Source organism: Podarcis pityusensis, assembly GCF_964106645.2.
Source record: "Podarcis pityusensis genome assembly, chromosome: 13".
Taxonomy (NCBI): Eukaryota; Metazoa; Chordata; class Lepidosauria; order Squamata; family Lacertidae; genus Podarcis; species Podarcis pityusensis.
The window spans coordinates 48,342,881-48,370,510 of NC_138038.1; the positions used below are offsets into that span (position 1 = coordinate 48,342,881).

General features: G+C 43.1%; 1 protein-coding gene and 1 gene segment (V, D, J or C); both read left to right on the forward strand.

Moving 5' to 3' along the window:
* LOC308461686 (uncharacterized protein) overlaps positions 1–27,600 on the forward strand; it is a 98,303-nt gene extending 70,703 nt beyond the window's left edge. For 4 of the 5 annotated variants that reach the window (XM_080978810.1, XM_080978811.1, XM_080978814.1 and 1 more), the window contains 13 exons: positions 9,621–9,926; positions 12,276–12,611; positions 13,601–13,909; positions 15,066–15,386; positions 17,873–18,169; positions 18,578–18,904; positions 19,603–19,932; positions 20,983–21,318; positions 21,842–22,150; positions 22,862–23,185; positions 23,665–23,979; positions 24,455–24,624; positions 25,729–27,600. In XM_080978810.1, coding sequence (XP_080834936.1) covers positions 9,621–9,926; positions 12,276–12,611; positions 13,601–13,909; positions 15,066–15,386; positions 17,873–18,169; positions 18,578–18,904; positions 19,603–19,932; positions 20,983–21,318; positions 21,842–22,150; positions 22,862–23,185; positions 23,665–23,979; positions 24,455–24,624; positions 25,729–25,737 — 3,689 coding nt within the window. In that variant the 3' untranslated portion in view covers positions 25,738–27,600. Of the gene's footprint in view, positions 1–8,539; positions 8,748–9,620; positions 9,927–12,275; positions 12,612–13,600; positions 13,910–15,065; positions 15,387–17,872; positions 18,170–18,577; positions 18,905–19,602; positions 19,933–20,982; positions 21,319–21,841; positions 22,151–22,861; positions 23,186–23,664; positions 23,980–24,454; positions 24,625–25,728 lie in introns of those variants that run through there. The other variant, XM_080978812.1, reaches the window with a different exon arrangement.
* The window catches only part of LOC308461715 (immunoglobulin heavy constant mu-like), a 61,593-nt gene that overhangs the window by 17,598 nt on the left and 16,365 nt on the right, over positions 1–27,630 (forward strand).

Consider the following 27,630-nt stretch of genomic DNA (forward strand, 5'->3'; position numbering starts at 1 on the left):
TGAGACACCTAATTCCCATTTGAATACAATGGGAAATAAAGCTTCTCTGGAAATTTCACCCACAGCAACCATTTTAGCTATTATGTGGATGCTGTAAGCATGAGATTGTCAGAAGTTGAATGAAATGTGAGAGTTTGCACTGCAAGTACTGACATTGCAATCGTACTTCCCCTCCCAAACCCCTGCCACTGACTGCCTTGATCTTTGATCCCCTAGCTTTTTATTCCATCTCTTCATCTCCCTATTAAAATAAACATCCCAACAACTCCTTCTTCTAAATTGTTCTATCCCTACATCTGGGGTGGAAAATAGCAGGTTAAGAAAGTTAGGTGCCACCTATTCTTATATCTAATGACATTGATTTCCCAGCTCCAACATTGTGTAATTTAGAGTCATTCTCAACTCAGCCTCCCCCGGGCATCTTAAAAACAGAAGAAAAACACTCTGTACATGCAGGGGTTGCCCTGTACAACTATTTTTTTAAAAAATGATATGAGCAAGGGGATGCATCATTCACTGGGCGTTCACAGGCAACCACCTATATCCACACTTGATACATGGTGAAGAAGTCACTAAGAGAGATTTCAGAGAGCATTTGAAACACACACACGCAAGATATTTGATGAGATCAGTCATTTTAATATTGACATACTGGTGCAAAATATATGAATATCTGAGGCTACACATATAATGCACAACATGTTGTGGACTTAAGTTCAGTCGGTTTGCGGAAGCCGATTCAGTTTATCTTGATTTTTGACTGAGAATTTAAAACAAAAGGCTGAAGGCAATAGCAAAACGTGTACATATAAATAATCATGTGACTGGGTGATAGCAAGGCATCGCTTCCATTTGGGTTCCCCACAGTACAAGTTTATCAAGTAGCAAATAGCCAATACCTTACATCAATGATGATAATGATCGCAACCACCCCCACCAAGGTAGTCTCCCACATGTCAGTGGATGACATTGAGGGATTCTCTTGAAGATACTCGGATGCATAACTAGCAACAAAGTTCCACAGTTAATCTATAACTTTAGAAACAGAGCATTAAATAAAAAGTTCATAAATCACTTAATTCATCAAGACTCTTGCTGATGAAAGAATCTAGAACTCTTGTGACATAAATAGTAATCTCATCCATTACTACAAAGTAGTAACATTTTTGTAATCATTAATTTTTGAGGGAGAAAGCTACGTTGAAACTGTTGACACAGATATGCATCTGTGGACGACAATCTCTTTGGCCAGTTCACATCTTCTGCCACCAATATGGAGAGCAGCAATCACTTACAGGATCAAATAAATGATGGTACGGACGCAGAAGTGCTGCTTCTCTTGAACCTCTGCATCCTATTCTAAAAGCATCCCTCCCATACTGATGGCCATTGGGGGGCAATTACACCTCATTTAGATTAAGGACCCTGGAAGCATCCTCTGCCGTTGATTTTCGGCCAGCAGGAGCTAGGGGGAGAATGAGGACAGAAACAAGTTGCCCATTTGAAGGAATAAGTCATCCTTACACTATATATTCTTCCTTCTCTCTCAAACCCACGGAGAGGAACGTTTGGCTATGACAAAGACAAGCACATCTTCAGTTGCCTCATTCATGTTCAATTAGAGGAAGACCAACAGGCACCAGGATGCAGAAGTCACCCTTTGCCGTCCATACTGTTTCCCATTCCTTCCTAGCAATGGCAAGCTGTGGAATAAGGTTGAGCCAAAATCCCATTCTTGAGCCATTCCACAGCGAGGTGGAGGGTTTTCCACCTTTTGTATTGTTGAGTTGAAACCCAGTTACCACGTTGGGGAGGCTCAATGAGTGGGTTATATTTATACTCAATTTTCTTTCGTATTTGGTATACGTGGTCACCACTCTCCAATTTTATTTTTTAATTTTATTTTTACCAACAACCAAAACACAAACAGTGAAACCCCCCAGGTGGCTGATACATTGGGTATACATAATCAATGATAACATATTCAAATCAGCTATATGTACAATTCTATATAACTTAAGACTCCTCCCTCCACAAGGTTTATTTAACTTTTAACATTTTAATTGCCCCAAGTTGTTCAAACCTGCCCAAATAATTCAATATCTTCTCAAACCAATCCTCCTCCTTCTTACTGACCTTAAACCCTTTCATTTTATGTATCTTCACAGTTAGATATTCTAAGATTATAATATTTTTCAATTCCCCCCCCCCTCATTGGTTCACCTCTAGCCCTTCTGCATTTTTCCAAGTACTTGCTATAACCTGTCTGGCTGCAATTACCATCAATTTTACCCATTTACATTCCTCTTTTGTTTCTAACTCAGTGCTACTCAGGCTAATAAGAACGATTAATTTAGATATTTCCACCTTCCTACCCACAATTCCCCATATTTCTATACCAATCTGTTTCCAGAATTCATTAACTACAATCCCACCACATATGACTGTACGTTCCCATCACTCCACATTTCCTCCAACAATTCTTACTTCCAGATTTTGTAATATGATATAACCTTACAGGTCTGTAATACCATTTTTACCACCTCTCTCCAATTAACCAAGATTTAGGTGACATATAATCAACCACTGTTTGCATTACGTATGTTTGTAACCAGGGGTGAATCCAAAGGAAATCCACAAAATGAAATGATCTTGGTGCGCGCGCTCTCTCTCTCACACACACACACACGTGGACATTCATGTGTGAATACACATAAAATATGACAAGCTGGTACGGTGGGATGATAGAGTGCTATACTTTAAGCCCAGAAGATCTAAGTTTAGTCCTCAGCCCCAATCTCATTGGGCATCTTTGGGCAAACCACTTTATCTCACATCCTGACTGACCAGAGTTGTGATAATAAATGAGATACTAATTGTAAAGTTCTTTGTAGGCTTAGAACTGCTACATGAAATGCTAAAATACTGCTGCCGGCGTGGGGCCTCGGGCTAAGCTGTGTGTGCGCCTGGAAGGTGAAAAATAAAATAAAATGCTAAAATAACAATAATCGTAGAAAACAATCCTCTAACGAGTGACACATAAAACTAATGAATGAGACATAAACTCGCGCACAGGGATATCCCAAAATGAGACATCTTCTCTTCCCTTCATTGCAGAGTGGATTTTGCAAAATCAATTCCAAAAATTAGATTGCATCATATTATGGCTCTATAATAGCTGTATTGTAACAGGCGGTTTTTGCAAGTTGGAATGCAGTCCTTCCAAGGACTTCACAAAAACATCAGGACCAGGAGGAAAATTATTATCAAATTCATGAGGGCTTAACAGGGTTAGTTTGTGACATCTCATTCCCCATTCCTTAGGTAGGTATTGCTATGCAGATCTCATTTTTAAAAAAATCTATGGCTCCAAGAAGCATGAATTCAACTCTTTGGGCATGAGCTCACTTTAGTTGCTTTGCCATTTTGCATGCAATCGCCTGCAACCTTCATTCCCGTGAATTTACATAGATAGATGTAGATCTTTAATTTGCACCCCTCATTCATACCACAAGTGCAGAATTCTGGTGTGCCTGAGGCACCACTAAGCAATAATTTGCCACTTGCTTGAAAATCACTAACTAAAAACAGAACTCTGCTGCCTCCCAAATCATCTCTTTCCCATTTCCCCCCGAGGTCCTCAGCCCTCACCTTGTTTGTGCAACATTCTCTTGCTCTCTGTGTCATTTAGCTGCAATAAGAAATCACCATCCAGAAAGTGCTGACCTCCGTGTATTGTCCAAAGTTTACCTAGATGGGATCGTGGACGTCGATGACGAGGAGTTCCAAAACATCTCATCCATCCTTTCCACTTTCATCATCCTTTTTCTCGTGAGCCTGTTCTACAGTGCCACTGTGACCGTCATAAAGGTAAAAACAAATGGAAGGCAGGGTACTAAAGTGAAACAGGCAATAGCCATTCTCTTATGCTAAGTGGAACCGGGAGGGCAAGAGGGCCAGTGGGCTTCACAAGAGTAGGCCGGAACAAGCTCCAAGGACAGGCGCCATTTTGTGAAAACATTCGGCAAGTCAAACTTCAGTCAGTAGCTGGTGCTCACTTGTTCTCTACTTTGTTGCCTGTCCACTTCTCTCTCCGTTCTCTTCCACCATGGCTTCTCTCCCAACCTTCATTCCTCAGCAGCTCTTCTCCAGTTCATCTCAGCTTCTTCCCCATCCATTCCTCTACCCACTCCCACTATTGCTCTTTCCTCTCACCCTTTATTTCATGAGCCCAGCATTCTCTGACATCATTGGGGTTGGGGTTGGGGGTAGTCCACATTACGCAGAATGAGAGGCTGCAGAACGGTAGGTCCTTGCATGATGCACTTCTTCAGTAGCGAAATTATTTCTTCCTTCCTAATTCCAGGTGAAATAGCAGCGTGAAGGGTCTTCTGGCAACGGACAGTGACTTCTCTATTTACCAGCAACATAATAAAGGACTTGACTTCTTTGTCCACTTTTGGAGAAGAAGGAAGGATGCAAGCCTTTCTGTCTTGCTTTGCATCATGACCTCAGGATACTCACTGGCTTGAACTAGATTTAGACCCACTGTTTACATTTTAGAGCTATGGTGCAATTTTGCTTCACTTTTCTGAGTGTATATGTGTGTTTCCAGCATCTCTTTGGTAGTCATGTTTTATTTCAGCTATAGTTGTATACCTGGTCGAAAGTCTTAATGTGAATATTGCACTTTTAACTTTCAACAGACAAGGAATCATTGCACAATATGTACCGACTAGAATGTTTCTCATTTATATCATGATTGCTATGTAATACTGCAATAAAGATATATTCTTCACTGACACAGTGTCTTACTTGTAAATTATTACTGTTGCTGTAGTTGCTACTTATAATTATGATGTAATTATGACTGAATCCCAAGACACTATTTCAACCAGAGGCAGTAAGGGATAGTTTATTGATGAAATTATTTTGAAAGAGCTAACTAGATTTCAAGACGGCAGGTGTGCTTCCCGCATTAGATATTGGAAGGTTGTTAGTGCTCTACTTTAGAGGGATAGAATGTGGAGATGCTGTTGAAAGGCAAAGGAAACGAGAAATGGTAGACCTTGCAGGGTGGGAAGCCAAAGGACCTTTTTGTCATCTTAGCTACTCTTGGGGATGGCTTTCTTTTTTGATTTGGTGAGGGTTCCACTTTGAATAGAGGAGCCATGAAAGTGAAGTTGTAGGTCTGTGCGGTAGGCCTGTCAGTCATGGGCTGACAAGTTATGTTGACCCAGTCTCCATCTTGCAGTACGTAAGGAGCCGATTCCTAGAGGTGGTTAGAAGAGTTTGGATTTGATATCCCGCTTTATCACTACCTGAAGGAGTCTCAAAGTGGTTAACATTCTCCTTTCCCTTCCTCCCCCCAACAAACACTCTGTGAGGTGAGTGGGGCTGAGAGACTTCAAAGAAGTGTGACTAGTCCAAGATCACCTAGCAGCTGCATGTGGAGGAGCGGAGACGCAAACCCGGTTTACCAGATTACGAATCTACCGCTTTTAACCACTACACCACACTGGCTCTCACTACACTGTAGCTCATCATTCTAAATCAGCCTTCCTGCTTAGAAGTGCCATGGGAATAAAACAATCAACTTCATGAGTTGAGAAAGCTTTGATTGTTTTCTTCCCTTGGCACTTCTAAGCAGGAAGGCTGATTTAGAATGATGAGCTACAGTGTAGTGAGAGCCAGTGTGGTGTAGTGGTTAAAAGCGGTAGATTCGTAATCTGGTGAACCGGGTTCACGTCTCCGCTCCTCCACATGCAGCTGTTGGGTGACCTTGGGCCAGTCACACTTCCTTGAAGTCTCTCGGCCCCACTCACCTCATAGAGCGTTTGTTGGGGGGAGGAAGGGAAAGGCGAATGTTAGCTGCTTTGGGACTCCTTTGAGTAGTGATAAAGCGGGATATCAAATTCAAGCTCTTCTTCTTCCACACCTGCGCCAGCAAGATGTCCCAAGAAGAACAATTAGATTCATCTCACCCACTCTCTTTCCTCTTCCCTTCCTTCCTTCCCTCTGTCTCTTCCTTCCTCCCTCTGGCTCCAACATTGTCTCTTTCTTGTTTTCCTTTGATCACTGCCCAGCTGACCACAAACACCTCTCAGCTAAGCAAAGCAAGCCTCTGCCTCCCTCTTTCTCCCTCCCCCCCCCCCGTTTCCTTCTCTCACAAGACCCAGGTAAAGCAAAAGAGTGGGGCAGGGAGAGAGAAAGAACTTTGAAAAACGTCTAGTAGTACTCATGTGGTCACAACCAGCCCCTGCCACACAACCTTCATTTCGTCAAGGACAAAGGGGAGAGGGGGGGAGGGAATGGACACACCAAGAAAGGAGGGTAGATTAGAAGGGTGGGCAATATTTGAACAGCTCCATTAAAACACACATGCAGGAAAACCCCAACAACTCAGCCAGACCCTGGGAAAATGAGTGGGGCAGAGGAGGAGGGGAGGGGGAACAGCATGAGAAATCTGGAGTCGAATGGGTGGAAGAGTTACTTTTGGGGGGCAGCCAGTGCTTTTTTCTTTAAAAATGTTTAGGGGTACTCTCATTTTCCTACTCATATTGAAATACTGCCCCTCAATGAGGCCAAACTCAGATTCACAAAATGTTTAGGGGTATGTGTACCAAGTCTGTAAAGCTGGGTTGTGGGGCCTTGAAACAGCTGCTATGGGTTTGTGCACTCCTCTTGAATTGCATGGCCTTCCCTTTAGGAAAAGGGATTTTTGCGACATAAAGCATGTGACATCTGTGGGACACAGGGATGTGTTCAGTTTTCTTCCTGCCAAAATTCAGTCCACAGTCACACTCTATAAATAATCTTTATTATTTATATAAATAGTAGCTTTGAGGTGGGCTTCCTAAAATCTGTGGGGCTCCTCAGAGACTCATCAGAGGGGTTGCAATCAGAAGATCAATAATAGTGCGCATACTCTCCTTAAATGCAGTTCATTTGGAATGGGTAGAAGCAGAGAACTAGTGCATGTTTTCTGGAGTACAGTTGGGTGGATATTAAGCTTGTGGGATCTACCTTATTATCACTAGGAACCTGAGATGCACTAACCAGAGCATGATGCAAAAGATGCAGAATTAAAGAACTCTGAACCAAGGAACTGCTTTTGTATATAAGAACTCAACAGAGCTTGTAGTTCTTTTGCACAAAAATCTACTTTCAGGTTTCTATAAGCTTTATTTCCTTCAACAATATAATTTGTATTTTGTTGCTGCTATTCTTATGCAATTGGGAGTCAGAAATCTTTGCCATTCTGCTGCAAGTTGCTCACTGATCTGCCGCTAGATCAAGATTTAAGGTACCTTCTGCCCACTTCCGTTCTAGGGTACGCTCTCAATTCATGCAGGGCAGTAGAATGAGACAGAGCAGAATGGCCTAATAGCTCCCTGTGAGTATGAGAAATACAACCCTAAACCCTGGGCCCATTTAATCATGATTTTGGGTACAATATAGATCTGAAAGAGTGGGAAAATTTATGGAAAGTAAATTGGAAATTCCTGGCATGTTACATGTTGAGGGAAAACTTTCAAAAAATGCAGTACCGATGGTACCTGACTCCATGGAAGCTCTCCAAAATGTATAAAAAATGTATCTAGTACTTGTTGGAGATGTAAAGAAGGAATTGGTACAATCTTCCATATGTGGTGGCTATGTAAAAAAAATAAAATCTTCTACAGTGGTACCTCGGGTTACATATGCTTCAGGTTACATACGCTTCAGGTTACAGACTCCGCTATGCCAGAAATAGTGCTTCAGGTTAAGAACTTTGCTTCAGGATGAGAACAGAAATCTTGCTCTGGCAGCGCGGCAGCAGCAGGAGGTCCCATTAGCTAAAGTGGTGCTTCAGGTTAAGAACAGTTTCAGGTTAGAACGGATCTCCAGAACAAATTAAGTACTTAACCTGAGGTACCACTGTATATAGAACTCAGGATTTCGTTTATAAAAAAAACCAGAAGCCTTTTTAATTGAAATTACAGGACCAGCCATTCCTAGGAATGTAAGAGAAATATTTTTATATGCCACTGACGCTGTGAGAATTCTAATAGTGACTAATTGTAAAAGTGATAAAATCCCTTCCAGGTCAGAATGGTTACAGAAATAAGTTGAATATGCAGAGCTAAATTAACCGAAAATATGAAAGACAATTCGAAACAAGTATTTATTGCAAAATGGGAAGTTTTCAAAGTTTATCTTAAGAGCAATTGTGGTAGTATGAACTCAGTCGCTGCCTTTGAATAACGTCTGTAGCTGTATTAAGAAACAAGGACGCAGGAGAAATACCGGTAATACTTTATTGTACTTTATTGATCAGACAGGTTAATGCAACAAGTTAGTAAATATGAAATTAAGTATGGAGGGGACAGGAAATTAGATGTACTTAAAGAAGATTTATTGTCAAAATATATGAGTTTATTTTCTTTTTATTAATTTTGTATCTTTGTAACAAATGACGTAAATGTATAGCTTTTTTGTGTTCTGTTGGTGCCTAAGGATAATAATAATTTTTAAAAAAGGAAATACAACCCTAAGTCCTATATTGGAAATGTCTTGTAGTCTTCAACACACTAGAGTTCTGTAGCATTAAGGCATGGCTTTCTGGTAAACTGAGGCAGATATAATTTCTGGAGGATCATAGATTAATCCCATTTCTGTTATGAACTGAGTGGGAAGAGGAGCAATGAAGCTAGTGGAGGAAGGTTTTGATGTGCTGCTTGCCACATGGATTGTTGTTCCACCAGGTAATGTTTTGTGTGACCTCTGTAATGCTTAGCTGAAAATCAGATTAAATCAAGCCGTGTGCTGTGGTTCTGTACAAAAGGAAATATAGTGATATAGGTGAGGATTGAGGAGGATTCCAAGGATGGAAGCAGCATCACATGATGACTGAGAAACGTTGTCTAAATGGGGCAAAATAAGATTTGTTTCTAGTTTCAGGAACGCTGTCGGCGGCTCCTAGCTGGTTGACCAAGAAAGTATAAGGACAAGAAAAAGTTTCTTACTATCCTTTTCTCTTTCAGTCTTTATAGAGAGAGGCTATAGAACCCAGCCTCTTGGATAATGGCGTTGTCCCAAGTGAAACTCCACCCCAAACCCCCATCTCTCCCACTTCCTCATTCATCATTTCAACAGGTGCTACTATGTGCCCTCTGTCTTTGAGTTCTTTGCACTCCTACTTTTAAGGCCCGCCGGTTTCTTGGAGATGAAGGGTGTGGAATGCTTTCTAATGACAACATGTCAGCCAGGTGTTGCTCTGGCTCTGACTGCTCGTCCTCTCCCATGATTCCCCAACTTTCCCCCGCATCTGCCTCTGAGCTGTGACCTCCTGCAAACCCTTGTTGTAAATCTATACTGTCTTCCTCTTCCTCCTCCCTGGAAGGGTCAGGATGGGGAGACGGTCTCCACCATTCCTCCTCTGCCCAGTACCTGACAGCTAGACTGCTTTGAAAACTAAGAATGTGAAAACTTCTCTACGACTACTAGCAACAGCAACACTAGGGGAAAAAACCCTATTGGAGACAGTGGGATTTGTAAAAGCTTCTGTAGTGTAAACAGATTTATTTCTGTCTTTTCGTATTCCCCATTACCTGCCCTCTCTTTTTGCTTTCCTATAGCTCAAGATGAAACTCCTTTGTTGTTCCCCCTGATGCCTTGCTGTGATTCCGATGAAAACAAGGCAGATGTAACCTTCGCCTGCCTCCTTGCTGCAAATATGGTAAACTTTGCAACTATTGAGTGGCAACCCAGCAGCAGTCAAGCAAAAACGTTCCCAGCAACACAGCAAAAAATAGGCAGCAGATTTTACAGTGCCAGTCAGCTGACAGTCCATTCGGAAGAACTTAAAACAAAATCTTATCAGTGCCTTGTGAACCAGAAGACAAAAAAGGGGGAACTACCATCAGCAACCATCCACTATAATGGTAAGATGTGGGATGGCAGCGGCGGGTGGGGGACAAAAGCAGATTGTGAGATCTTAAAAAATGCTGCACACAAACAAAGTCAGCTATTCTTTTGAACCAATTGTACCCATGTTTTTAATTCACTTCAGCATTTAAAACAAAACAAAACTGACCACTACGATCAAAAAAGACATAATTTTAAAAATCTGAATCTAATGCAGATTATAAAACAAAGCTGGAAATGTGAGGTCAACAAAAACTGAAAGCTGCAGAAATAGAATGCACTAATTAGGGAAGGCATGGGAGAAACAGCTGCAACATATACTGAAAGCATAACAGCGTTAGGGCTTCTGTCATTGCGTGTCGAGGTCCCCAAGACACCCCCCAATAAAACACAATTGACACATAATTTTAGTTTAAGGTTTTGGGCATAATTCTGGCCACAACTTTATTAAAATTACAAGGATGTGAGTGGTTGCTTAGGCATTGGTTGCGACTATCTGACCCCACATGGGGACTGACTGACATTCGCACACCCACGAAGTCAGAAAGGGGAAAAACATTTTGGGGAGAGAGATGGGACTGGGAACCATGCCTCACCTCTCCGCAAATGCTCCCAGGGGCTCTTGCGTGGCCCTAGCCCCTTGACAGGGGTTTGGACAAAAGCATGGCGAGCCCCAGGGTTCCTTTAATGGAAAACCCCTGCAGCAGCAGCAGCACTTTGGAGGGGCAGGCACAGCCAATCCATACCCCTCCACTAACCAATTCCAAAACCAATGCCTAACCGCAACCTTACAAGTTGTGATAATTTGCTACGCAGTAGGCAAAAACCAAATGGCACCAGCCAATCAGCCAAATCAACAAAATTCCTACCGGGCCCCTGCCCCAAAAGCACATGATCCCATGACAGGTATAGCAAGGTCAAGCGAACAACCTGAAAACAGGGAGGGAGGGCGGGTGTTCCGATTCATGCAGCGAAAAGAGGAAGCTCAACGCTGCGCGCAGAGTGTTTAAGAGCTATGGCTGTCAATAATGAAATAGCAACGTTTAAATCTCCCAAGCAACAGGCAGCACAATGATAATGGTGGCCAAACTCTTTTTTGCCCAGCAACAGTGGGTGTCTTGCTAGCTCACACCGCAACACGTGCTCTTCATGCAGGAGAACACACTTTTTCAAGGAAGAGCATTCCAGGGAACTGATTCAACAAGGCTAAAAGCACATCCTTCAATCACAACATGCTTTATCACATTCTGCCATGTTGACAACCATGATGTGACAGAGAGCAGCCACCGTTAAGGTGACATTCCAGGCTCCCCAATACATTTCCAGTCAATTTTGTAAAATGCTCATGTGAAGCATACAATGGGCATTATTAGCATGGGCATTTGAAAGATGAACCTGTCCCCTTTGAGAGCTGGAGGATGTTTGACATTAAACACAGAGATTATGGTTTTGTGCATCCTTTTTAAAAACGATATAAAAAATCAGCTACTGGAGGCTCCAAGATACAGGTAACCTCTTCCTCCTGGACTGTGATCCAATTGAAAATTGTGCCCCCCCTCCCTTCTCCAGCTGCTATTTGGCATGAATTGGAAGCTACCACTGATGTCAATCTTATGTTCTCTCCCATGCGCAGTAGCAGCTTCAGGATGGGGTGATTTTGTCAGGATCACAGTCTGGAGGGAAATGATTAATCTCCTCTCTGTGTACACACCACATGCAAATCCTATTAGCCCACTTTCCCATGCTCCAGCAGCTGCTATTTAATATTTTTTAAAAGATGCACACCATATGAAAGAATGCACTTAATGTCGCACATAGTTTCTCCCCAGATTTCCTCTTTTTCTCATGCTGTTTTTGAAAGGAAGGACACTTTTAAAATAGAAACCTAAACCCCAACTCTTGAGGTATGGAGGGCATTGTGTGTTCTGCTGTTGTTTTAAAGCACAGATGAGAACCTATGTTCAGTGGCGTAGCGTGGGGGGTGCAGGGAGGGCTGGCCGCACCGGGCACAACACCTGGGGGTTAGGGTTAGGGGGCGCAAATCCACGGGTTAGGGGGCACAAATTACTTGCCTTGCCCCAGGTGCTGACAACCCACGCTACGCCACTGCCAATGTTCCTCCAGAGGTTGCTGAATTCTTACCCCCATCATCCTGACCATTAGGCCAGACTGACTGGTGCAGAGAGGAGTCAAACAGCATCTGAAGAACCATTCCACCCCTGTGTTAATACTTTAGGTTATGTTTTACTTGTTAGCGTTTTCATAGTTTGTTTTTCTATCTTGCCTCATCTTATATAGGTTTTCTGTAGGCTTTCTTATACGAATTAATCCAGCAAACATAACAAAAATCTGCTCTCTGCTCTCAGATTGTACTCTACAAGCTTCAAAGCCAATCCAAGTTAACATCTTGACCCCAAGCTGCGGTGAGCAGGGCGCAGAGACCAGCCTAGAGCTGGTATGCTTCCTCTGGAGCCTTGGCCCTGGGAAAGCCTATGTGGAATGGCTGAGGAATGGAGAAGTGGAGCAGGGCAGAGTGCAGGTGTCACTGGCAGCGGACCAAGGGAAAAGCAGTAGCTACTCCAGATTTGTCCGACAGAATATCACCAAAGAGAGCTGGGACAGAGGGGACATCTACACATGTAAAGTAGCTCGATCAGTTCGCAGTCCGGACATCATAATGTACAACACCAGCAAGTGCCAGGGTAAGAACTACCAGCTCTTAAGGATAAGGGAATGATGGGTGGGTGAAGCTTATGTATTATTACCAGGGGCTTGCCAGGATGTATGCAACAGAGCTATGTTATAAACAGCTTAAGACCAGGTCACCTAAAAGGGAGAGATGTTTGTTTGTTTGTTTGTTTGTTTTGTTTGTTTGTTTGTTTGTTTATACCCCACCCATCTGGCTGGGTTTCCCCAGCCACTCTGGGCGGCTCCCAACAGAATACTAAAAACACGATAAAACATCGAAAATTAAAATCTTCCCTAAGCAGGGCTGCCTTCAGATGTCTTCTAAAAGTCAGGTAGTTGTTTATTTCCTTGACATCTGATGAGAGGGCATTCCACATGGCAGACACCACTACCGAGAAGGCCCTTTGCCTGGTTCCCAGTAACTTGGCTTCTCGCAGGGAGGGAACCGCCAGAAGGCCCTCAGAGCTGGACCTCAGTGTCCGGGCTGAATGATGGGGGTGGAGATGCTCCTTCAGGTATACAGGGCCGAGGCCGTTTAGGGCTTCAAAGGTCAGCACCAGCACTTTGAATTGTGCTCAGAAATGTACTGGGAGTTAATGCAGGTCTTTCAGGACTGGTGTTATATGGTCTCAGCGGCCATATTGGGGGGGAGGTGATGGATATAATTGACAAAGTAGACAGAGAGAATACAGATAGTTTCTCTCTACAGTCAAATCAATCCCAATAAAATTATGCCTAGATTTTACAAATGAAAAAAGTAAAAATGGGGAAACATGATTTTATCCACATTTTACCTCAAAAAAGGGACATACATCCAATATTTGTTTATGCAACAGCCCTTTCATATCTACTGATAAACAAGACCCTCTGTATTTAATGGAGTTCATTTCCAAGTAACTATGGACAGGTAGTGTTCGTTCTCATCTTGGGTGGGTGTGTTTTTTGCACATTCAAGGATTTTAAAGGATCTTTCCCAATCTCTGTATCTTACCCTCCTCTCCAGCCTGCTATGCTTCACTGCTAAAACCTACTGTCTCCATCATCAAGCCATCCTTTAGAGACCTGTTTGAAGGGACAGCCAATGTTACTTGTGCTGTGGTTGGTTTTGGCCTTGAAAACATTGAAGTTACTTGGGATGTGGATGGCAAGCCCAGTACTATGGGTCAGAAGACCATGAGTGGAGTACAGGAGATTAAAAACACCCACACGATATCTTTGGAACAATGGAGAAAGGGTACCAGATTCACCTGCAAAGTGGCTGGAGGTTGCTATGAAGAAGTCATCAAACAATTAACAATCAAGAAAGAGACACGTAAGTATGGATGTCTAGGTCTGGCTGCTAGAAGTAAACTCAGCTATCAAGTTCTCCTTCTGCTCTGATTACAAACTTTCTACATTATTACCTTTAAGGACCAGTAATTGGCTGTGATTCTTCTTGGTGTTTGTGGCCTAACCACATAGTTCTGGTGCATGCAGTGAGAAATCACTGAGGCACCCACATCATCATCATAATAATAATAATAATAATAATAATAATAATAATAATTTATTTCTTATACCTTGCCCATCTGACTTGGGTTACCTCAGACACTCTAGGTGGCTTCCAATACAATACAGAGGGGGAAAGAAACAAAAAACAAACAAACAATGCATCAAACATGAAAAGCTTCCCGGAACAAGACCTTCAGATGCCTACGAAAAATCATATAGTTATTTAACACTTTGACATCTGATGGGAGGGCGTTCCACAGGGCAGGCACCATTACCTGCCTGGTTCCCTGTAATTATAGTTCTAGCAATGAGAGAACCACCAGAAGGTCCTCAAAGCTGGACCTCAGTGTCTGGGCTGAATGATGGGGTGGAGACAATTGCAGTTCAAAAGCATACCAGTGCAAGTAGATAAATAGGTACTGTACCACTGCAGTGGGAAAGTAAATGGTGTTTCCGTGCGCTCTGGTTTCTGTCACGGTGTTCCATTACACCAGAAGCGGTTTAGTCATGCTGGCCACATGACCCGGAAAGCTGTCTGTGGACAAATACCAGCTCCCTCGGCCTGAAAAGTGAGATGAGCGTCGTTCCTCATAGTCAAATTCAACTGGACTTAACCATACAGGGGGTCCTTTACCTTTACTCCTTCAGGTATACAGGACCAAAGCCATTTAGGACTTTAAAGTTCAACACCAACTCTTTGAATTGTGCTCAGAAACGCACTGGGAGCCAATGCAGATCTTTTAGAACCAGCGTTATATGGTCCCAGTAGCCACTCCCAGTCACCAGTCTAGGAGCTGCATTGTGGATTGTTTTAATTGGTTTATGAGTCTCTCTCACATACACAAACCATGTGCGTGTGTGTGAGAGAGAGAGGGGGGGGTGTGTGAGAGAGAGAGAGAGAAATTGTCCTGAGCAAGTTTGCTAGCACAAAGCTAGGCGCTTCATTAATCATGATAGTCTCCCTCCTTTGAATTCAGAAACCATAGAGCCCTCCATCACCGTTTCAAAAGCCAACCTTGACGTCTCGCTCCAGAGTACCCTGGCCCTGATTCTTGTCTGCAATGTGAATGGGTTTTCCCCAGAGGAAATTAGCATCTCATGGAAGAAGGACAACAATATCCTGAATGAGACACTGTATGACAACGGACCAGTGACACCAGCTGGGAAGGGGTACACCACTTACAGCATCCTTAAAATTGGCAGAGACGAAGCAGGGGGGAAGGGCGGCAGCTACAGCTGTGTGGTCCACCATTCCTCGTCCAACCAGCCACTCACTAAGAGTGAAAAGGTACCCATTGGTAAGTGAATCTCCCAAGGTGGGTGCTGAGGTTGCAAAGATCGGTCAGGCTCTTTGTATGAATGATAATCTTCTAACACTTTCCTCTCTAGAGAAGGTTGCGTTTTTTAGTAGGTCACAACATTGGGAGTGGGGGGCACATGTTCATTGCTAGGAGATAGATGCACCAAAGCTAAGAAATGCCTGTTCACAGGAAAAGGTCTTGTTCCTTTCTCTTATCTCTAAATATTGTAAGTTGCTATATTCATTTAAAAAGCCCTGACAAGTGACCTGCTGGGAGCCTGAAGGGCCCTGCCCTGCTTCTCTCCACCTGGCTTGGGGCGGGGCCTGACAGACTCCATAAAGGAGTGCTGCTGCTGCTGCTGCTGGGAGGGCTCTGTTTTTTGTTTGTTTGGGGTTTTTTTTAAAAAAAAATGCTTTTATTTTTTATCTATGTCTTTTTAAATTGTGATTGATATTAATGCTGTATTCTTAGTTTTAGATTTTATGATTTATGTGGAAATTGCTTTCCATTTGGTTGTGTATTTCTTGGTGTGTTTTATTTATTGTTGATGACTTTTGTTATGTTGGTAATTGTGTAAATCTTGCCATGTTGTAAGCCGCCTTGAGCGTTGTTTTAACTATGGAAAGGCGGCATACAAATAAAATGATGAATGAATGAATGAATGAATGAAAAGTAGGGTATGGTAAAAAGTTTGGGATTTGGTACAAGGGTTCTTCTGCCAATGCAGATTTCACACTGCACACTAGTGCAACCAGTGTTACATCAGTGTTACACCAGTGCAACGCTACAGTTGGGATGTAGCCACCTATTCAGCAATATAGGAAGAGGCAACTGTGCCTTGATTCAGAGAAGAGTAGATGGAGAACACGGAAGACATAGGACAGAGGAGAATCAACACTGAGCCGCTGGGTTTCCTTCAACAGGGCCGAGAGTGCTTGCATGCCCCTAATTTGCAGTGGTTGCAGCTACAAATAATAGAATCATAGATTAGAGTTGGAAGGGACCCTGCGGATCATTTAGTCCAACCCCTGCATGCAGGAATATGCAGCTGTTTCTTACAGGGATCAAACCTGCGACCCTAGTATTATTAGCACCACATTCTAACCAACTGAGCTATCTGAATATTTCTGTGAGGAGAGGGCAGTGGCGGAGGAAGCCTCTCTGACACCTGGGGCGGTGTGAACCACCTATAGGGGTGGGGCGAACTGCCCATTGGGAGGGACGGGGCGGCGAGCGCAGAGCCCACCAGGAGGGACAGGATGGGCCTGCCTGCCTGCCTCCTCCAGACGGGAGCACGCGGTAATGGCGCACTGCCCCTGTGACTCCCAACCCAGGGTGCGGGATGATCACACCTGAAGGGAGGGCTCGATCCGACCCACATGGCCAGGTCAGGGGACGCACTCCGCCGTCGTGGCCGGGCCAGGAGGCACGATTCAGAGTGGCGGTCTGGGCCGGGGGGAATGGTCTGGCGCGGCAGGGGGACGCAATCCAGCCCGGCCAGGATTTTGTCACCCCCGTCAGGGATGGCACCTGGGGCGCCCCACCCCCCACCTTGCTCTGCCTCTGGGAGGGGGTGCGTGTGTAACAGGGACCAAAGCATAGACTAACAGTGGGATGGTAATCCACTTGGACCAGGGCAAAGGATCGCATACCAAGAGTACACACTCACAGGATGCAACCTAATATACAACGAATTTGAAGTCAGGATGTAACTAAGCCTCGGTAAGATATCTCCTGAAATCTCACTCATGGTGTGAAGCTTAACCCTAAAGCCCGTGCAGGCAGATGTGTTGTGCAGCACTCTCAGCAAAACCTCACGGCATGTTTCCATGCATATTCATTGTACAAATGTTTCTGGTGATGACTTGCATGTGCAAGGCGGCTATCAAAAAACACCACAGGCAGAGCATTCTTACCACCTCGCATCACTTCTCTGCTTTTCAATGAGAAGTTTACACATTCACCTGAGAAAAACTGGGCGCATCTGTGGATCAGAGTTCAGGCTTTGGTGAGTCTCTCCAAACTGTTGATACTGGAGAGAATTGTCTTGTCCTCTGAACTCAGCACACAGACAGGATAACCTTTAGGCGTAAGTAGTTGTGAAGACAATATATCCTCATTCAAACACAACTCTTAACTTCATTGACCTAAGGACCTCTGCTCTGCACCTAGCATTGCTGGGTTCACCCAACTGATTCTTGACCCCCTGCCACACTTTCTGCGCATGCTCAAAATTCAGTTCTGTCGGCTTCTCCCAACTATCGCACAACAACACTTCTACCGCCTATGCCAGGAATTCACACAAGGTCCTGTTTGCTGTTCCACTTTGTTTCACTCATGAAGAATTTCTTCATTTCTTTCGCTTATGCTCCTGAGGACTTCCTTTTTCTTAATACAGGTAATTTGATGTCTTCCTAACCCACCCTGCAATGCTACTCTTTCCCACTTTATGATGGCTACTTATAACAGAAGTTTCTTCACAGACCAGCTTCAAGCACCTACTGTTGAACTCCTGCAGTCAATAGACCAAGAAAATAAAACCATCACGCTGAAGTGCATCGCATCTAACTACAGACCCCCAAATGTGAGGATCGAGTGGAAGGCTGGTCCACAAAACAAGAAAGTAACATTTGTGGAACAAAAGATGGCAGACGGGACATACAGTTCCAGCAACCAGTTGAAAATGCCCATCTCTCAATGGCAAGAAGTGGAGATCAACACATGTGAGGTGGTGCATGAGGCAACAAATACAAAGGTGGTCAGGAACATCTCGAAAAAAGGTAATGTTGAACAATAAACCACACAACAAATTGCCAGAATTTCTGGGCTGAATCCCTCAGTTAGACAATGAAAATTAAGTAAGCCACTTAAGTCAGGCCTAGTTAGCCACCCATCATCAGAGCAGCCAATGAGTTTTCTGGAGTTGGACAGAAATTAAGAGACAAAGTTCTTTGGTTTGGGACAGCAGGTTCTGATGGCTGAACCATGGACAGAAGCAATAGTGAAAAAATTGAGATACAAAGCTGAATATGGGAGAGGCAAAGCAGGAAGAAAAAGAATATAGATAGGACATACTATTCCCAAACCACTGATGGTTTTATTCCAGCGTCACTAGTGTTATTTTGAAGAATCCAACGCTCACCACAGTCTTACAAAATAGATTTGTCTTTCCCTCTCTTTCTCTTCAGACTGGATTGTGCCGACAGCTCTCTCATTGACTCTCAGCACTGATCCACTCTGTCCCAGCACAGGAGTGGGGAACAGTGGTAACATCACTTTAGTCTGCTCCATCTATGGCAACTCCCTAGAGAACATCCAAGTCACCTGGGAGGCCAGTGGGAAGGCTCAAGAGGCCCCCAAGCCTGCAAACCTTCTGAAGAATGCTGGCCAGTTTTATACCAGGAGAGACTTGGTTGTGCCCCTGAAGGAATGGAACACGCTACAGAAATATACCTGCAAGGCAAGGCAACCTGATACAAGTAACATCCAGACAAGCAGCATCAGCAAGTGCACAGGTGATTTTCCAAGCCCACTGCAGAATCTCTCTCTCTCTCTCTCTCTCTCTCTCTCTCACACACACACACACACACACACACACTTTCTCCCTCTCTTGCTCTCCTTAGTCCATTTCACTCCCCAGAGAGAAAACTCATGCTTTTGCTCTACTGTCCTGCTCTCCTACATTTTCCCTGGTTCCTGTCATATCTAAGGCAAACAGACTGCCAGGCAATCAGGTGTCATCAGTAGACAATCCCATCCTGCACTACAATAGTGTGTTGGGCATAGAATGTATAAATCACATTTCTGAGGACTTGACTAATATAGGCCATCTGAAGGGGAAATGATTGGCTTCACCAGATACGGCTGCCATATTTCAAAAAGTGAAAATCCGGAGACAAAAATTGTTGAAGTTGTTTTTTTTTTAGTTTTGCCCAAAGTTGTTGAGCATTTTGGCCGGAAACGGCACTGTCGACATGGGACACTGCTTCTGACTGCAGTATTCTGGCTATGTCCAGGAAATTCCAGGCGTATGGCAACCCTACACCATGGGGAATTTGGTGCAGTTTCCAAATGTGTTGTTGAAAAAGTTAGGACCTCCCTTCACCCCTCAGCTCCTCTTCTCCTCACAGTGCCCCATTTCTCTCTATCTTCCTGCCAAGTGCTTTACTCTGACCATCATAAAAATCCATCTTTGTCTTTTGTTCCCCTCTAGCATGTAAAGGGAGCGTCCCACCTCCCAGTCTCTACCTCCTGAAGCCACCTCTTGAGAAACTACTAACCCAAAGTAAAGCTCTCTTTATTTGCCTTGTTGTGGGATATGAACTGGACCATGCCATGCTCACCTGGATGGTGAATGGCATAAACTACACCAAGAATGCCGAAAAAGCAAACATCACAAGCCACACAAACCTCACCCAGAGCTTACAAAGCCAGTTGACCATCACCAGAGAGGCCTGGGATTCTGGAAATGCAATCCAGTGCCTAATTTCTCATCCCTGCTCATTCTTTCCGGACATGAAGCAGACCATCCAAAAAAACAAAGGTGAGGGAAGATATGGAAGAAATGTGTGATAAGTCAACAACTACTGGTTATGAAAATAGCATCTCCAAAGGAAATAGTATTCTGCATACCAACGGATGGATAGAGGAAAATGTATGTGGTGCCTGTCCCTCATCACTCAACCATCAGAGACTAGGCCTCGAATTTATGAGAAAGTAATGGGGCTTCAGATGGACATAGATCTCATAGTTTAGCATGGAAATTAAATACAGTCTTCAGTATATCAATACAGTGGTACCTTGGTTCTCAAACTTAATCCGTTCCAGAAGTCCGTTCAAAAACCAAAGCATTCAAAAACCAAGGCGCGCTTTCCCATAGAAAGTAATGCAAAGAGCCATTCCAGGCTTTTAAAAACAACCCCTAAAACAGCAATTTAACACGAATTTTACTATCTAATGAGACCATTGCTCCATAAAATGAAAGCAATAATCAATGTACTGTAATATAAAATAAATAAAACAGTATTGCAGATGATAAAAATTGAAATTATTTTTTTCGTACCTGCACTGATGATAGTCATTGTTTGGATGGGGGGGGGGGCTTTTGTCCATTTCTGCAGTCACACAATCAATCAATCAGTAGCTGAGCTGGGTTTCACACAGTCACAAAAACAAATTAACCGAAAAAGCCTCAAAAACAAAAACTCAAAATATAAGCTCCAAATATCACCTCAGAACACTACAATTACAATGGGGGAGGCAAATTAGCAGCGCAACTGGAAAACGGAAAGGGAAGACTTTAATTACAATGGGGGATGCAAATTAGAAGTGGAACAGTAAAAACGGAAGCTCAGGACTCAAAACGGAACACATTCGGCTTCCGAAGGAAAGATCACAAACCAGAACACCTATTTCCAGGTTTTCAGCATTCGATTTCCATGTTGTTCATGAACTGAGCTGTTCGAAAACCGAGGCACCACTGTAGTGTGATTCGCTATTCCCCACCACCACCAACATAGTGCTCTCTCTTCGTGTGTCTTCTAATTGAATATCAACCTTGTCAGCATTTCTGTTTTCATCCCCTTCCATATAGATTCCAACCATGTTAAAGCTCCATCTTTCAACTTGGTCATTCTGTCGCCAAGACAATTCATACAACTTACATCCCAAGCTGTAGCTTGGTTGGCTTGTGAGGTCTCTGGATTCTCCCCAGCTGAAATATTCATCAGGTGGAAGAAGAATGACACAGACATAGATGTCTCTGAATATATCACAGGGCCTCCAACAGCCCAAGCTGGAAGCCCCACTTTTACCATCCAAAGCATTCTGAAAGTCCCAGCATCTGAGTGGAGAAGCAGAGCCCTCTATTCCTGCATTGTGGGGCATGAGTCCTTAACTCTTATGAAGAATGCCAGTGAGCATTTGTATGGTAAGTCTGGTAAGAAAATGCTCCACTAGCCAATGAAAGAAGGCGGCTTAACCTTGCACAGAAGAAATTGTTGTGTGGGTCACCGCCACTAAAAAAGAGAGTTGAAGAATTGCTCAGCAGCAATTCTCACCACAATGAAGGTTAGTTCATACACGCATGAACTCAATGATCACAACTCAACATTCAGATGAACGCTAAACTTCCTCCATCAAAAAGCAGCACTTCTCTGCTGACTTCGGAGGTAAGATAGCTCTGTCTGTGGTGTTATGGCAGGAATGTGGTGTTTGCAGCAGTCATCAGGTGCTGAACATGTATGTGTGCGTTCATCACTTGGAAACAAGCCTCCATTAGTTGTTTCCACTGAAATCATTGGGAAGAGGAGCTTTACTTCTAAGGAAATGTGTGTACTTCCCAGTGTTCAAACTCAGTGTTCATTAACCAGGCACTTGAACTGACAGGGAACTCTGCTCTCTATCCGTGCATGTTCTCTTTTGCAACCAAAAGGTCAACCCTTTCATTTCAGATTTTCTGCAACCAGCTCCCCCGCAGGTGACAGCATTCCACACCTCGGAAGATGGGGGACGCCAGAAACTTGTTTGCTTTGCTACCGACTTCTATCCCAAAAATATAGACATTGAATGGGCCACCAAAGGACACAGGCTCAGCTGCAGTACTAATTCCTCAGCTCTGGTCCCACTTGGTAATGGGAAGTTCCAGAAGACCTGCAGTTGGGTACTCAGCGGAGAAGAGTGGAGAGAGCCAGAAATCTATACATGCATTGTGAATCACAGCTCAACCAACACCATGATTAAGAAGGACTTGCATCATTCTGGTAAGTCATAATATACAGGTAAACTACATTGAAACCATAAGGAACCCAATCCTAATGGGAAACAGAGTGGCTCTGCAGAGTGCTTAGCCCTTACCACTAAGTAGCCACAATTATCATTATTCATACAAGCTCCTAAGATGTCATAGGGAATCGGAGGGCAGAAGGCAAGTTTAAGATACCACTTTTTTATTCTATGCCTTTAACAACTGCATACTAGCTAGAGATAAATGGAAAGAGCAGCAGTTTGCTGATAGTTGTGGCAATTGATTTGATGATCAATTGTGTGCACAGAATAGGGGGTAGTGATGGGTTGATTGGGGGATGAAGTAGATGTTTTAGCAATGTGGAAACCACATGCTCAGAGCACTTGACTATATTTCTGAATGTCAAGTCCCTGTTGCCACCCAAAGGTGGTAGAATCAGTTGGACATAATGCTGGACCACATATTTCTCTCTCTCTTGAGCTGGTTTCACAAACACACACTTTGTCATTTCCACCTCAAACTGGACGATTCTTCCATTTTCTATAGAACTGGTTATAGCATCCAAATCATAAACTTCTTTTGCTTAAGACTCATGAGCTAGTCCAACACAGGGTTCTCTTGTGGTTGGATTAGTCATTACAATATGGCACCTTAAACCAACAGATAGGGTGATTTCTGAAGAGCACATCTCAAACCCGTTCAATCTGATGATTATTTGTTTTTGAAGGAATGGCCCCACTTCTTAACAAGACAGCTATCAAAATGCAGCCACCGCTCTTTGAAGATCTCTTTATAAACAAAAGTGCCGTTCTGACATGCATGATGCCCCTTGCAAATGCAACCATCAACTCAACAGTCAGTTGGACAATGGATGGAGAACCTGCCAACACAAAAGCTGTGACTACCACATTCTTGAATGAAACCAACAGCACTTCTTGGATCTACGGACAACTGCGCGTGAATCTGACTGAATGGAAAACCACTGTGAAGTTCACCTGTAGCATCCAAAATGGCCTAGGAGAAACCAAGCGACACTTTGAGCGAAGGAATGGTGAGGACTTACAAAAAGGGTGGGCAGGAGCATATGAGACACTGAGAGCAAAACAGAGTGATTCAGGAACACACCAAAGTTACTGGAGATTGAGTCAAAGTACTAACCCATTTTGCTCAATATGCTAATTCAGACTGCAGCCAACACAAAATAATATTGAGCAAACACAGCTGTCCATCACCTACATTTAAAGCCACCCAAGCACAGGATTGAAGCTGCTAATCTTAACGATTTGTATATGCAATGAAGTTTTATCTCTTTTATGTCAGTTTCATTTTCATGGTTTCCACAAAGAATTATGGGTGTTGTACCTTTCAGAATGCTGAAAATACTATTAGAGAGCCACCCCAGTTGTAACAACAACAAATATAATTCCAATGGTTTTCTGGGGAAAGTGAAAGACTGATAAACAGGGTAAATTTCAAATATGTCCATAGTAGTTTCTTCTAACATTTTTTGTTTCCCTTTTTTTAACACAGGCACAATGAAGCCCCCAAAAGTCTACCTCCAGCAACAGTCCTCCAATGATGACTTAAATGTAACCTTATTCTGCGTGGTCAGAGACTTCTACCCAGGAGAGATCTTCGTGAAGTGGGAGGAGGAGAAAAAAGGAATGTCACTGAAGGGTTATGATGCTCATGGTCTGAAATGTGACCATGAAAAACAAAGATGTTCCTTAGTGAGCATACTTGAAGTCCCCACAAACAAGTGGCTGACAGGAGTCTCTTACGCATGCCTTGTAGCACACGTCTCCTCTGAAAACATCACAATCAGAAGAACCAATTCCCTTTCCGGTAAAATACATCTTATCTGCACCTTACCACCAGATAAATTCACTTCATTGCGAAGACAATGTAATTTCCTTGACATCTTGATTTGGCCTGCCTGCTGTCTTCACATCCCGCTAGATGGGATGTCCCTTCTGTTATATCGCACAATGTTAATGTATCCTGCAGTTCTATATTAAAGTAATAATCAATGAGGTGTTTCTTTCTTTCTTCTTCAGTTGCATCTTGTGCCCCGATCCAATAACCAGATATAGCTTTTGCACAAAATCCACACTGTATGCTGATCCTCTAAAGATGCCCTAGGAACACTGTTGGTCTTTGTGGGGTCTATATTCAAAAAATAGAAACCAACATGCCTTCAACGCACCCTTGTCTCTTATTTGTTTCATCATATATTTGCTGCTGTACTTTGTTCTTGCTTTTCCGAAGACTTTCTCCTCCATCTGTTCTCCAAGGAGTAACCATATCATCTCACCTGCAGATTCCTGGGACTGTGCCATCATGGGTGCTGCTCTGTGTGATATCCGCAATGAAAACGAAGATGAGTACAGTGAACTCGAGGAGGCCAACAGCGTCTGGAACAAAGTTTCCACTTTCATGGTCCTCTTCACTGTTGCAATCTTCTATGGGGGACTCGTCACTTTCATCAAGGTAAAAAGGGAACGAGCTAGAGCAACGTTTCCCAAACTTGAGTCTCCAGCTGTTGTTGGACTACAACTCCCATCATAGAATCATAGAATCATAGAATAGAATCATAGAATCATAGAGTTGGAAGAGATCACAAGGGCCATTGAGTCCAACCCCCTGCCAAGCAGGAAACACCATCAGAGCATTCCTGACATATGGTTGTCAAGCCTCTGCTTAAAGACCTCCAAAGAAGGAGACTCCACCACACTCCTTGGCAGCATATTCCACTGTCAAACAGCTCTTACTGTCAGAAAGTTCTTCCTAATGTTTAGGTGGAATCTTCTTGTAGTTTGGATCCATTGCTCCTTGTCCGCTTCTCTGGAGCAGCAGAAAACAACCTTTCTCCCTCCTCTAGCTAGCAGGACCAGTGGTCAGGAATGATGAGAATTGTAGTCCAAAAACAGCTGGAGACTCAGGTTTGGGAAACCCTGGGCTAGAGTCAAACCTTGGAAGCACCACACAAATGTAGAAGGCACTGGCCAGTGTGGTGTAGTGGTTAAGAGCAGTAGTCTCGTAATCTGGGGAACCGGGTTCACGTCTCCGCTCCTCCACATGCAGCTGCTGGGTGACCTTGGGCCAGTCACACTTCTTTGAAGTCTCTCAGCCCCACTCACCTCACAGAATGTTTGTTGTGGGGGAGGAAGGGAAAGGAGAATGTTAGCCACTTTGAGACTCCTTAAAGGGAGTGAAAGGCGGGATATCAAATCCAAACTCTTCTTCTTCTTCTCACCCAACAATTAATTGTGGACACCATCTCTCATGGTCCTAAATCGTTTTGTGTGTGTACATTTGACAAATGTTATTAAGTGTGAGCAAGTGAGGACAAACTTGCATTTGCAGACCTGTGTTAATATGGATATGCACATCTACCTACTTGTTTGACTACTTAGTGCTGATAGAATGTCCTCTGCCTGTCACAAAATGGACATGAGATCAATTGGCTTCTAACTCGCTGTTCTCCAGCAACAGCAGAATCAATGTCCTAGGTGTCCTGATCTCATCCCCAAATCATTCAGATAAACATGCATGGATTGTTTAATCTTCGCCCCACCTCTTCTGTTTCCACAGGTGAAGTAACCTTCCTCCTTATCTCACGATGAAGAATATGCAGAATAAGACCCTGCTTTTTCTCTCCATTATATAGTTCTCTCAGTCTTTTTCCATTATAATTTTTGTCTGCTATAATACAACAAAGCATTAATGTCAGAAAACATTAACTTCAGTGTTACTTTGTTTGCTTTGCCATCTTTTGCAATAATCGACACAGCCAACTTTGCTTCAAAAAGATGGTTAACAGGTCATTGAAGAAAGCGACCTCAACTTTACATGAACATTATCACAAATAGTAAACAACTTTCTGTATCGATATTGCAAGTGCATGGAAACTGAGCAACAAACAGCAATTTTGCCAGTGCCAACAATATGGAGCGCAACAATAGTGAAAGAAATAAACAACAAAGAATAGCATATCAACCACCCATGAGTAATAAAATGAATGATTTATCTTTTCCTTCCAACTATAGCAACTTACGGGTTGCAGAAAACTGGATCTGAGCAGGAGCCATCCAAATTGGTGAAAAGCTCCAAAGCTATTTCGTTGCTCTACACTTTGTATTAATTTCCTCCAAATCCTGAGCCATTAATTCCGCAGCGGCAGTTTCTAGAAGCATTGCCATATTGATATGTTGCCAATTTGCAGCCCAGAGAGCAAGCGTTTAGTCTTAGGTGTACTGATAAAAGTAGAAGATAAGTAGCTGTTTTTGCTTTCCAAATTTAAGTCCTTTTGTCCACATTTCCCTCATACTTGCAATAGAGGACTCCATTATTTGCCCTCCTATAGACAAACAGAAAAATGTGTACAAAATGACTGTGATCAAAAGGGGTCAGAACTGATGCAACCAGTAAAGGCCCCTTCCTTTATCACCATGTTTAAAGAGAGGAGCCTGATAAGCAAAGAGTTTTTCATGGGTGGCAGCAAGCACACGCCCTTTCCAAGGCTATTGATTTCTACTGGAGAGAGTTCTGGGCATGTTCAAATCTCCAGCAGTCAAATCAATGAAGATTAAAAGTTCTCAGCTTTTTATCATTCCCACTTGGCTTGCATAGTGCAAAATATCAGCCAAAGTTTCCCTGTGTTGTGTTGAATTACTTTTCACGGTTGCATTAGTTTCGTGTTTGAGAAGTGTTGAAACTTTATCCTGTCACATTTGCATTACATTGTCCTCTGCTCCTGGACCACAAGGCAGCAACAATTATAACTTGAGTTTTCCTAGGATCACAGTCCAGCTAAAAAAGAGATTTGCCGCTGCTGTTGATCAGCCATTTGGTGCTAATCAGCTGCTTAGCATGGTCATAGCTAACTGTATGAACCACTTTGCATTAGCAAACTGATTGGGCAGAGAACTAATAATAATAATCTGGCTCAAGATTTCAGTGCTATTCAGCTGTTAAAGCTCACAGCACTAAATGGTTGCTTTCTTGAACTATGATTGTTCAGTGGGTAGATGCTGTCTCTTATTAACCAAGGTGTATATCTGGTGAATATGTTATCAGAGTTGTAGTACACATCAGCCGTGTTTGACTGTAGTTTACTAAACTGCTAGCACTGTGCAGCCATCACTTTATCAGACTACCACCCTCCCCTATCATTTACCATAATGTGTTACTATAATCTGTATAAAAGCAATGCATTGTATTCTATTCTATTGCACTGTACCAATTTGCATTGATTTATAGAATGAACCTAAGGATGCACAGTATAAACATCATACTATAACATCCTTGTGTTTGGTGCTGAGTTTGTCTATATTAATTTCTGTCCTCGTATTGCTTCTGATTGTAATAATTTTGCCTTGTATGCTATTGCCCTCCATTGTATAAGTCTTTGTTCAAATTAGACATATCAAAACTCAGCTGCTACATAAACTTCTATTAACCATGCATTGTTGTCGATTCTCAGTCTTCTTCAAA